Below are 11,957 nucleotides of genomic sequence, written 5' to 3'. Positions count from 1 at the left end.
GAGCAGCTTCTCCTCTTGCCAGCACTGCTGCTGCCTCACTGCTCAGAGGCCTGGTGGGATTCTCTGCCCTGGGGGCTCCTTGGTGGCCTTGGGCTTGTCCCCCACTCTGGCCCATGGCAGGAGGAGGAAGTTCCTTTGTGCTGTCTCTGCTGCTCCTACCGGGAGCTGAGGGAAAGGGAGCAGTGGGTGGGTGCTGAGTCATTCCCTGCCCGGCCTCCGTGACCGTGGAACTCCTGTTGGTGTGTTCCTGTAAGTCTCGGGGACAGGGTCAGCGCTTCTGCTTCCTGAACCCTGCTCTGGGGAGGAGAGGGCAGCGCTGCCACCGGCTCAGGCTCAGCTGCAGGTCAGGGGCTGAGTGCTCTCTTTATTTTCTGAGCTCAACAAGCCAGAACAAAACCTCAGTGAAATGCACTGGTAGATGGCAGCGATGGTTCTGGGGTCTGGCAGGTGCCTGCAGCACAAGAGCAGTGTGAAATGCGCTGAAACGCGCAGGGAATCCCTGTGTTTCCCTCCCATTGCCCCCAGCCTGTCTGTCCAGCAGGGAGGGGCCGGGGTGTCCTGGGAGGCTGCTCCCACCCTGGTCACCTGCTCGTGCTCCTGGCAGCCCCCAGAGCAGGTCCCAGCTCTTCACCCACTGCCACAGTGACTCTTCATCTCCCACGTGCTGCTCAGGAGCGCCGAGTTCACTGCCGCTTTCCTGGAGACTTCGCTCTTGGAAACCGAATTGCTGCAATTACGGAAAGGAGCTGCGAGTGCTCTGAGGAGGCAGGTGACCTCCAGCCCTGCCTGTGCCTGGAAGTGACGTCCTACCCTGCCCATCCCTTGGAGTGACCTCCAGCCCTGCCTTTACCTCGGGGAGCAGGTGCACCAAGAATTCCTGTGCCCCTCGTGTGTCAGAGCATGTCCAGCCTGGATTTCTCCCTGCTGGACTTGCCAGGCTGCCCACAGATTTGGCCACTGCCAGGACAGCTAGCCCCAGCCAGGTAGGGGCAAGGGCTGCTTGGTCCATCCTCCAGCTCGGCCTTTGTCCACCTGGAGAAGGGTCCAACCCCAATGCGCACAGGCCTGGTAACAAACCTGCGTCAAGGTGATGCCAAGCCCGTGGCCCTGGAGGGAGCGGCTGCTGTGTCCCCATCACCCTGACGGCTCATTTGGTCCAGATTGAGCCATTAAAAGCCAGAAATTGGAAAACAATTTGTTTGTTCCTTGTGCAGCGTGCCCGGTGGAGCGAGCGATCGATGGCCGCGGGGCGCCATCCCGGCCATCCAAAGGCCATTTGTTTCAGGGGTGTTTGAGGAGCACCGACACGACTCTCTGGGAACACGGGGGTACACGGGACAGTGACGTGCCCCAGCCCAGGATGTCATTTGTGGGGTTTATTGAGAGAGGGAGACAAATGTTCTCTACAAATACACTGATGGGGGTCAATACAGGCAGCAGGAACCATCAATATCCAATGGGGGGTGGGCGGCGACAGTCAGGGGTCTCTGACTGCCAGCGGGGCCCACTCCATCCGCAGCACCCCAAAGCTTCTCGGGGTGCAGGGGGAGACCCAGAGATGCAGAATGGGCTGCTCTGGGGCCTGTGTCCTGGTGAGTGGCCTCACACACTCACAGACACAGCCCCCCGGGTCTGCACAGCCCCCAGCCCCCTGGGCACAGAGCCCCTGGGAGCCCTGGCACAGCGCGTTGTGTGCACACAGCTGGGTGTCAGGGCGTGGGTACATCCGTGTGTGTGTGTGACACACAGACACACGTGCACGTGTAAGAATACACACACATACTTCTGTATATGTGTATATACCTGTGATTATACAGATATATGCATATGTATTGCTATTTATAGATGTAGATGTGTATGTATACGCAAACATGTACAAATGTGAATTTAGGTATATATACATATTTAGAATTGTGTGTACGTATATTTACATAATCCCAGAATCATTTACGGTAAGGAAGACCTCCAAAAATCATGGACTCCAATGTGTGTGTGTACATATATATGTATATGTCTATATATGTGTGTGTGTATATACATGCATATACACATAAAGACGTGTACATATAAACATATGTATATATAAACACATGTAGTCATGTATATTTATGTAAGCATTCATATCTATGTATACATATATCTGTTTATATACATACATAAATATATATAAAAAAGCATAAATATGTGGATACATATAGAAAGAGAGATATGTCATGGTGTTCCTTATGCATCCATCCCACTGCACACACCCTCCATCACTCCATGACGTGCAATTACCTCGTGCAGCCATCATATGTACAAACACGCACTTGTGCACACGTGTGTCCGTGCCTGTAGCTGTGAGTCTGTGCCCATGTGTACGTATGGACACCTGGATTTATTACCACAGATGCATTAGCTATGTTATCTATTAGAAATGTACACATTTTTTATATATATATATATATATATACACACACACACACACACAGAGAGCATTATTATATGTGTATTTTTTAATATATATACACACCATTGCAGTGTGATACTGTGTAGTTGCTGTTACATAATAATACATGTGCATGTTCAGCTGCACACAGGGCTCTTCTGTTCTGTACAAATGTGCAGCCAAGGCACAGTGCCTGGGTAGCTGCTCCTGCATTTGTGTTCATGTGTGTCCACATATAGCCAGCCATGAACACACGTGAACACATCCATGAACACACCTGAACACACCCATGAACACAGCCATGAGCACACCTGTGGAATGGCTACGGACACGTGTGCCTATGTACGTGTATTTATGGATATGGCTGTCCAGCTGTGTCCGTGTGTCTGTGTGTTTGTGTGTCTGTGTGTCTGTCTCTCTCTCTCTGTGTCTGTGAGCACAGCCAGGTGCCCGAGGGCCCCCCCGGGGATGGGTGGATGTGTGTGGAGCCGCCCTGGGGTGTGGCAGCCCCGGCAGTGCCTTTAAAAGCGAGGCTGAGCTGGGGCGATCTTGGAGAGAGGCACCCACTGAGACCCAGCAGGACACCCACCAGGACACCCAGCAGGACACCCAGCAGGACACCCACCAGGACACCCACCAGGACACCCAGCAGGACACCCACCAGGACACCCTGCCGAGCCTCAGAACCCACAGGTGAGTCTCACAGGGCTCTGGCACTGTCTGCAGGTGATGTGGCGACCAGCTGGGGGAGAGAGATGGAGAAAACATGAGGAGCAGATGAGAGGGACAAAGCAACTCAAGAGACCCACTAAGAGGAACAGAGGGGACCTGGTCATGCCCTGGAAATGAGAACCCAGCTGTTTGAGTTCAAGGAGCAGCTGGATGATGCTCTTAGCCACGTGCTTTAGTTTTCAGCATCCTTGCAAGGAGCAAGGAGTGGGACTTGATCCTTATGGATCACTCTGCCTTGGCCCCGATTCTAGGGGAGTTGGTGACCAGCCACGAGAGAAGGATGGAGACTTGGGGAGAAGGCGGAAGGGATGGAGGGGACTTGGGGACCCAAAGGGAAGGACAGAGGAGGCTGTGAACCGGCCATGGCCTGGGGCTGAGTGCCCAGGCCACCTCAGCACAGGCTGAACATGTCCGGGTTCGGGGGCCGCAGCTCCCCAGCTCCCCAGCCCCGCTCAGTCTCTCCACAGCCATGAAGGTGACGCTGTGCCTCGGTCTCATCCTCGCCCTGGCAGTGGCCTCCTGCCTGTGTCGGCCAGCAGCAGAGGCACCAGGAGCCATGGGGGACCCCCAGCAGCACCGCCCCAGCCTGGTCCGGCGGGACTGGCCCCAGCACCTGTCCCAGGAGCAGCAGCACGTCTTATCCCAGTTCCTGCCCCACGTCCTCACAGGTACTGGGGGCTCAGGGTGGGCGGCCCTCAGGGGGCACAGCCTGGCTCCCGTGCCAGCTCTAAGTGCTGCCTTTGCCCCGGCAGAGCTGAACAAGCACAAGGCTTTTGTGCATGAGGACGAGGGGATGGAGGCTTTGCACGACCACTACTACCCCGACTGGATGGACTTCGGCCGCCGCAGCGCTGAGGACGAGGCCGGTGCTGCGTAGCTGCTGGGCTGGACTGGGCCTGCAGAGCACCGACACCCTCGGTGCATTCCTTTCCCACAATAAAAGTCTGGCACTACAGCCTCTGCACTGCTGCCTGTGCTGGGGAGAGCCCGGGAGGGCGGGCAGAGGGGATTTGTCCCCAGCCCCAGAGGGACACGCAGGGCAGCAAACACAGAACGTGGCAGCAGACACAGCACACACAGGCTGCTCTGTGAATTCACATTTATTTGCCAGGGGACGGGGCACAGCTCGGAGGGAGGGACCCAGCTGGGAGGAGCAACAGATGAACCCCCAGAAACATCCCAAGCTGTGGGTGCTGCTACTATTGCTATTCAGTGGGCAGGAAAGAGTTAAACCACCATTCCCTTTAAAAGCCAGTCCGGTCCAGGTGCTGGCCAGGGGCCCAGCCCAGGGTGCAGGAGTCTCCCCCTGGCCCAGCAGGTTGTCCCAGGACACAGCGGAGGCCAGACTGAGCATCGCCCTTCACTGCAGCATCTGGACAGCCCCAAAGGGGCCGAGCTGCCTCTCGCTCTGCAGACAGGCTCAGCAGAAGCAGGAACAGTTTTTATTGCCAGAAACTGGCTCCCGTGAAAGGTCCATAGCTCCCAGCACGGACAGGGTCAGCCAGCACCCCCTGTACCCCCCACACAGGGGGGTTCTGTCCTTGCAGCCAGGGCAAAGCCCCCCGTGCTGATGGACCTGGGGCAGCAGCAGGAGCTGAGGCTGAAGCTTGTCCTGTCTCCGTTTCCCCGTGGATGGGTGAGGAAGAGGATGTGTCTCACCCTGAGCCCGGGGGCTCTGCAGCAGTGTCACTTCTGGGTGCCCCAGGCCCCTCCGGGCCCTGGCTGGGCACAGGACGTTTCCCCTCTGGCCACCACCTTGTCCAGCCCCAGGCGCTGCAACTTCTCCACCAGGTTCCAGCTGAAGATGCTGCTCCTGGGTGAGGGTCCACCCTGACCCCTGGGCGCAGGGGAGGGCTGTGGCTCACGGCGCTGAGGGTCTTGGGAGTGGAGTGAGGGGGCACACCATGATCCAGTCCCCGGTGCCAGGTGGGAATCTCGCCCCAGCGAGAGCCTGAAGAGTCCCAGGGGAGTGCTCGGGGGTCCAGGGCCAAGCGCCAGTGTGGGGGGAGTTTGTCCTGGTGAGGGGCTGCTCAGGCTCAGCCCCTTAACGGGCCCACAAGAAGGCACGACGGCATGATACAGACTGAGGGGAAGAGAGAGCAGAAGTGGGGATCAGCTGGGGGGCCCTGACCCAGGGGATGCTGCTGAGGGGGCCAGGCAGGGCTGCGGGCAGAGCAGGACCCCCTGTCCTCCTGCACCTAAAGAGCCTTGGGCTGTAGGAGAACCCAGTGCTGCAAACTGCTCAAACACCCCAAAGCTCACAGAGGAGTGCTGGGGCTGCTGCTCAGCAGCCACGAGAGGCTGAGACACACCCGCTGCTCCACCAGCAATTTCCAGACACCAGGGTTTTGTCTAACAGTGAACTCCAGCTCGAACCAACCCCCAACGAGCCTTGGGGGAGCTCATTAGGGCTAATCACCCGTGCTCATTAAGGAAGGGACAGCCCCAACACCCGGCTGGGAAAAGTCCCTGGCTGCTGCCCAAGTGTGGAGGGAGGAAAGCTGTGTCGGTTTCCCAGAGTGCCAGGAGCACTCGCTGCTCCTCGCCAGGGGTGCTGCTCCCCTAGGAGAGCCCACCCAAGGAAGGCTCTCCATCCATCAGGGCGCTGGGTGCAGAGGGGGGCACACAGACACCCCGGCAGGCAGATTTGGGGATATTTCCAGTGCTGGCATCTCTCAGAGCATCAGGGGCTGCAGGCGGCCCTCAGCCTGCCATTTCCTCGAGCTGCAGGGAGCCAGGCGTGGGGGGAGCAGGAGGAGAGAGCTCAGGGGGGCACAGCGGGGCCGGGGGCTGGTGCAGGCAGCGCTGGTGGCCGGGGCCAGGCGCCTTACCTGGGCATCACCGTGGTGATCGCAGTGGTGGGGTGGAGGATGTGGCAGGTGGTGATGGTGAAGGTAGACGGGGTCTGGGGGAGGTTGCTAACAGAGAGGAACACTGGAAGGGACAGGAGACAAGGGGTCAACGGGGAGGGGGGCAGGACACAGGCGGGACAGCCGAAGCCGGGCTGGGAGGCTCCATGCTCGGGGCACAGCTCCAGCAGCAGCTCACAGCGGGCAGCCAGCACAGCTGGGACCAGGAGATGCCATCTGTCCCAGACCGGCCCGTGCCAGGCAGCCGGGGGGCAGCAGGGGCTCGCCAGGGTGATGGCGAGGGCTCATCCCGCCGGGGCAGCCGCCCGAGGGTGGCCCTTGCACAGCTGCAGGCGGAGCAGCCCCCTGGGGACAGGGGGGTGGCAGGGACAGGCTGCTGCCAGAGGGGAGAGCACGGGGGGAGGCGAGGGGCGGCCTAGACAGGAGGACAGGGGAATCCCGGGGGCCGCGCCCCCTCCGTCCCCCCACCCTGCGCTCACCCCTGGGGCGCTCCTTGGCTTTGGTGGGTGTTGAGGTAGGGAGCAGCTGGAAGGAGCTGGCGTCCACATCATCCTCCTCCAGGTCATTGAGGCTGTACACCTCCTCCAGGTCTATGTCCAGCTGCCTGAAGTCTTTGGTGAGCACCCCGGGACGGGGCACCAGGATCCCGCCCAGGTTGGGCTGTGCCAGCTGCTGCCAGTGGTGGAGTGTCACAGAGCCTGGGGGGGGACACGGCCGGGGGGTGCTCAGGTCGGGGTGCTGGACCCTCAGAGCACCTGCAGCTCTGCACCCGCTCCGCCTCTCACCTTCCAGCGGCTTCACAATCTGCAGTTTGTCGGGTAAGTAGGTGAGGGAGCCGAGGGAGAAGCTGGAGGCAGCAGTGAGCTCCGAGCCCCCCGAGTAGTTGGTCCCGGTGGAGAGGACGCTGCCCTCGGGGGTGAGGAAGCCGCTGGAGCTCGCCCCGTCTCTCAGCCGCCAGAGTTTGCGTTCCCGTTCGGCCTCGAAGAAGGAGCGCTCCTCGGAGACGTGGCTCTGCTGCCGCACCGACAGCCGCTGCACCGCCGCCTCCAGGTCCCGCTGGCCCGGGGCTGCCCGGGGGTCCTCGCTGGCTCCCTCGGCCCTGCGTTAGGGTGCCCGGGGCTGCAGTGCTGCCCTGCGCCCCAGCCGGAGCCTGCCCTCCCTGCCCCAGGCTGTTTCGTGCTCTGCAGTTCCCCAGCAGCCCAGCTCCGGTGCGGGAGCAGCCGCCGCCCCCCGGCCCCATCCCCTCCCCAGCACTCACTGGGCATCCCCCGAGCCGGGGTGAGGGGTGCTGCTCCCCCCGGAGTGGGCAGCGGACACCTGCTTGGAGCCGGGAACATGGTGAGGAGACTCAGAGCAGGACTTGGCTTTGGCTGCCTGGTTCACGGCCTTCACCGTCTCGAAGACGCGCTGGTAGCTCCTGTGGGCAGGAAACGGGTCAGGGTGAGGCGCACCCCGCCCCACGGCGCAGCCCGAGCCACCTTCAGAGCGCTCACTTGTAGTCCGAGGAGGAGCTGTCCGTCCTCTTCCTCATCATCCCCTTGATCTCAGCCGCCAGCGAGTCCTGGGGACGGGGGTACGCGGTGTCAGCGGAGGGGAGAGCGGGGACCCCGGGACCCCCTCCCTGCCGCCCGGCCCCCGCGCTCACCACGGGCAGCAGGCTGGGCGCGCTGTAGCGGCTGACGGTGCTGTTGGGCAGGCTGCGGCTCCGCAGGCTCTTCACCTCCTCCTGGGCCTCCTGCAGCATCCCGCCGCACTCCGCGTACTTCTCCTGCAGATCCCGCAGCTGCGAGGACACGGGCACAGCTCGGGCACGGCCCCGGGGGCGGCGGGGAAGGATCCCCGACCAGGCCGGGCACCCACGGCTTCCCCCGGGCTCACCTCCATCCGGAGCTGCTGCTGCACCTCCTTGGCCGCGGTCAGGTGCTGCTGGAGCTCCTCCACCTCGGAGCCGTACTGCGGGCGGGAGCGGCCGGGTCAGGGCGCTGCGCCCTCACCCCCCTCTCCCCCGGGACGGGCAGGGGACCCTCACCGTGCGACACTTCTGCTGCAGGTCCGCCACCTGCGCCAGCAGCTGCGTGATCTCCTCCTGCTGCCGCGCCGCGTCCTCCGCCCTGTGCGCCAGCTCCTCCGACAGGTGAACGACCTGCTGGCTCGCTTGGGCTGCGGGAGGGCCGGGGTTTGTCACCGCCAGGGCACGGTCCCCAGCCCCAGCCCCCGCAGCCGGGCAGTGCCTGCTGGGCAGCGCCTGCAGACCCCCGAGCCCCACGTACAAAACTGCTCCACGCAGTCAATCATCAGCTGCTGCTCTTGGTCCTCGTACTGACAGGTCTCAGTGGCGATGTTGGTGGCCTGGGGGAGCGGGTTGGAGGGGCTGAGCGTGACAGGCAGGACCCTCCTGTCCCTCTGAGGGGGCGGCTCGGGTCCCCCCGTAGAGAGCAGGGCAGAGGTGGGCACCGAGGGGCATCCTCCAGCTGGCTCTGCTCACCTCCGTACGGAGCTTCTGGTTCTCCTCCTCCAGGCACTTGAGTTTCTGCTGCAAGGTGTCGTACTGGAAGTGCTGCTGCAAGGACAGCGAGGACTCGTGCCTGCGCAGCCTGGGGATGCAGGGATGGCCTGAGCACCCGCAGTGAGGGCAGGATGGGGCTGCCCCTCACACCCTGCCCGCTCCCCCAGCTCCCAGGCATCTGCAGCGCCCAAACTCTGTGGGGTTGGACCCACGGGCACCAAGTGTGGCCAGGGAGCGTGGCCAGCACTACCCTAGGGATGGTGACCCCTCCTGCCCACCCCACGGGGCAGTTCTGCCCCAGGTGAGCGGCAGGACAGGGACTCCCACTCACGGTGTGGAGGGGGTGGTGGTGGGCTCGCTCTCCTCCGTTGTGGTGGTGTAGAAGTGGAGAAGGTCATCCCGCATGGAGACCTCGTGGCGCAGCTGCGCGATCTGGAGAGACAAAGCGCTTCAGGACACGGCCCGGGGGACCACGGCTGCCCCCAGGGGGGCACGCAGGGGGCCAGGCCCAGAGCTGTGCCCAGGAGCCGTTACCTCCTCTTTGGCCAATTCCAGCTGCTCCTCCAGGAGCTCATTGCGCTCAGTCAGGCTCCGGTTCTGCTTCAGCAGGGACTGCCCAATGCGTGCTGCCAGCTCCAGGTCCCGCTCTTTCTGCGAGGGGCAGGTCTGCCTCAGCTGGGACTCATCCCTTCCCCAGTCCTCGCCCACCCCTGTGTCCCCAGGGTCCCACCAGCGCTCTCACAGGTGGGATCTCCAACGTACCTCATCCAGCAGGTTGGTGACGGCGTCGATATCGTGGTAGGTCTTCGTGATCCTGACCACCCGCTCAGCACACAGGACTGGGGGAGAGGGCCAGAAGGTGAAACCCCCACACTGTGGGAGCACTTACCCAGAGGCTCAGCACTGTCCCCCCCAAGGCTGCCCCGGGCTGGTCTCCAAAAGGACCTTTTGTCTGCTGGGTGGCACCTCACGCAGTGCCAGGCAGGGATCCCCCCAGCTGTGCCAGCATCATGGGAAAACAGGGAGCTCACACCTCACCCCAACCCTGCCTGCACCTTGGGGTGGCAAGAAAAATGCTGGGCCCCCCTCGCTGACCCCACGGCCTCAGCACGGGCACAGGGCCGGCCCCACTGCAGGACCCACGGACAGAAAGGGGGGACGGGGAAGGGCAGCAGCAGAGACGGGATCGGAGGTGACATCTCCAGCAGAAAGCAGGCTGGAGCTCCAGTATAAATAGCTGTGGGTGGCACCGTGCCGAGCCGGGCTCACAGGCGGCGTCCCCTCCAAGCTGTCCCCAGCCCCCTCTCCTCCAGATTCCCCCCCTGCCCTAGTTTCTCTCAGGGGGAGGGGATGCCGCAGCCCGCACCCACCCGATGCCCCTCCAGCTGCACAACACAACCCGCGCAGCGACAGAGGCGGCTGCGGACAGGACGCTGCGGGAACGGGCAGCTGCCCCTCGCGTCAGCCGGGCCCCAGCCACGGCTCTGCGTCCCCCGCTGCTCTCCGGCAGGGAGAGGAGGTGCAAGCACGGAGACGACGATCCCCCCGGTTGGATTCTGCCAGGCGCGGCCGCAGGCGCTGCCAGGCAGCTCCGGGCACGCACCCAGACGGCGGCGCTGGAGCCGTGCGGTCGGAGGGAGCCGGGAGCAGGCGCAAAGCCCCGAGCCCTGCCCGCACCCCAGACCCCGCTCACAGCCCGGGACCTGCCTGTACCCCGCGCCCTGCCCGCAGTGCACAGCGCTCCCGATGTCCTTTCTGACTCTTTGCTGCCCCGAGGGAGTGTGCCTCAGTTTCCCCTGGCAGAGCAGCGCTGGCTGCGCTCAGGGCCCCCGGCCGCGTCCCCAGTCACAGCCACCCCCCCAGTGGTGCAGACGAAGTGGGTTAACGGGGAAGCTCAGCCACACAAATCCCATTAGGCCTCCCCAGCTGGGGTTGTGTAATGGGGAGTGTGTTGTCATGGCAATGCCCCCGCTCGCCACCCCGGTCCCGTCCAGTCCTCACTGCCCCCCCCCGGGTGCTGCCCCACGCCCCAGAGGACGCGTCCCCCAAACACCTCCATGGGGAGAAAGGCCAAGCCCAGCCCCAGCCTCACCCCCCTCTCCGCACCCCGACAGGACCCGCTCCCCGCGGGGGTTCCCAACTGCACCTCGTCAGGCCCCTGAGCCATTAATTGGAAATAATTAGAGCATGAGCATCGTTACGGTTGGAGCGAGCGGCTGGCCCTGGGGGCCGGGGGCTGCAGCGCTGGATGTGTAAACATCCATCCGCGGGCCCGATCCGGCGGGATGCGCAGGGCAGGACCCCATTCCCACGGGAGGAGGGACGCCCTGCCCCACGGGCACACGCGGACGTGGCACGGCCCCACTCCCGGCGTGGGGACAGGTCTCCTTAGGGTGGGGGTGACCCCGGGGGTCCCCAGGGGACCGCGCGGCGGCAACCCCGGGCCAGAGGGTGGCTAGGGACACCGGGACTGAGGGAACGCAGGGGTGGGGAGCAGACGGAACCTCCCGAGGGAAGACCCCGGCCCTGAGCGCTCCGGATCGGCCGCGGCTCCGGGGAGACCCCGGCCCCCGCCGCTCCAGACCAACCCCGGGGGGAGCTCGGCCCTGCCGCATCCCCATCCCCATCCCCGGGGCGGGACCACCCGGGCCGCCCTCACCTTCCTCCAGCTCCCTGGCGATGGGGTCCGCGCCGCCGCCGCGCTCCGCGTTCCCGTTCAACTCATCGTAGGCGGTGGGGCTGCTCCAGATCTCCATCGTGCCGAGCCCACCGCAGCCGCCGTGCCCACCCCGCCGTGCCCGGCCCCGCCACGCTGAGCGGAGCCGCTGCGGCCGCTCCCGCCCCTATTTATAGGATCGCCCCGTCCCCGCGCACCTGCCCGGCGCATCCCCCGGCGGCGGGGCCGGGGCTGGGGCCGGGCCGGGGGCGGGGCCGGACGGGAGCAGAGCGGGGGCGATGCGGGGGTCGGGGGGTGTCAGAGCGCCCATTCGCCCCGTTTTTCCGGGCCGCCCCGGGGACACGATCCCCATCAGGCACCCTAGGACGTCTTTGGGGACCCCACCAGGACAATCCTGCTCAGCGCTGGGGGCTGGTGCAGGTGTCCCACCTCTTGTCCCAACTCATAGCCCGGGGAGTCCGGGCACACGGGCTCCCACGGGTGGTGGTGACTGCTGAGGGGACGCTGGGGGTCCCTGAGCAGAAACTCGGCAGTGCTGACGCTGTGGGTCATGCACAGACAGCGGCTTCTGCCCCTTGGGAAGGACGGGGAGAGGTTTTGGGCTCTTCACACAAAGCCATGACCGTGCAGGGCTGGGGTGCCCATGAGGGTCAGGGTGCATTTTTCTGGCCACCCCAGGGCTGGACCCCCATCGGCACCCACATCACAAACTCTGCAGTGCCCACTGCAGTGCTGGGACCTGCC

General features: G+C 63.8%; 2 protein-coding genes across 3 annotated transcripts; one reads left to right on the top strand and one right to left on the bottom strand.

Annotated features, from left to right (window-relative positions):
• The first annotated feature begins 3,567 nt into the window (after positions 1-3,567).
• On the top strand, positions 3,568-4,102 carry LOC120763902 (gastrin/cholecystokinin-like peptide). Its single transcript, XM_040087526.1, is given in 3 exon segments — positions 3,568-3,595; positions 3,598-3,828; positions 3,913-4,102. Coding segments are annotated over 3 exon segments (384 nt in total). The 3' UTR covers positions 4,038-4,102.
• A 140-nt stretch (positions 4,103-4,242) lies between these two features.
• On the bottom strand, positions 4,243-11,337 carry HAP1 (huntingtin associated protein 1). Of its 2 annotated transcripts, XM_040087523.2 has the most exons (15): positions 11,196-11,337; positions 9,299-9,375; positions 9,071-9,187; positions 8,868-8,968; positions 8,516-8,624; positions 8,301-8,379; positions 8,060-8,190; positions 7,909-7,983; positions 7,676-7,813; positions 7,524-7,591; positions 7,289-7,447; positions 6,816-7,129; positions 6,510-6,728; positions 5,992-6,094; positions 4,243-5,243 (listed from the first exon to the last, which is right to left on the bottom strand). In XM_040087523.2, the coding sequence occupies exons 1-15, from the start codon at positions 11,290-11,292 to the stop codon at positions 4,847-4,849; spliced, it is 2,184 nt and encodes a 727-aa protein (XP_039943457.1). In that variant the 5' UTR covers positions 11,293-11,337; the 3' UTR covers positions 4,243-4,846. The 2 variants fall into 2 exon arrangements, with proteins under 2 accessions (XP_039943457.1, XP_039943458.1); XM_040087524.2 differs by lacking the exon at positions 5,992-6,094 and having other exon boundaries at positions 5,052-5,243.
• Between the last annotated feature and the right edge of the window lie 620 nt (positions 11,338-11,957).

Source organism: Hirundo rustica, chromosome 27 (assembly GCF_015227805.2).
Source record: "Hirundo rustica isolate bHirRus1 chromosome 27, bHirRus1.pri.v3, whole genome shotgun sequence".
Lineage (NCBI taxonomy): Eukaryota > Metazoa > Chordata > Aves > Passeriformes > Hirundinidae > Hirundo > Hirundo rustica.
The sequence above is the reverse complement of the archived record's forward strand: the minus strand, read 5'-3'. Positions and strand labels throughout refer to the sequence as shown.

Bases quoted from the DNA above. Each gene is read 5' to 3' on its own strand.
- HAP1 (XM_040087523.2), bottom strand. From the start codon at position 11,292: ATGGAGATCTGGAGCAGCCCCACCGCCTACGATGAGTTGAACGGGAAC. The intron at 8,625-8,867 runs GTGAGTGGGAGT...CTGCATCCCCAG, and splicing joins ACCACCACCCCCTCCACACC to GCTGCGCAGGCACGAGTCCT. The intron at 8,380-8,515 runs GTGAGCAGAGCC...CCGCTCCCCCAG, and splicing joins ACCAGAAGCTCCGTACGGAG to GCCACCAACATCGCCACTGA.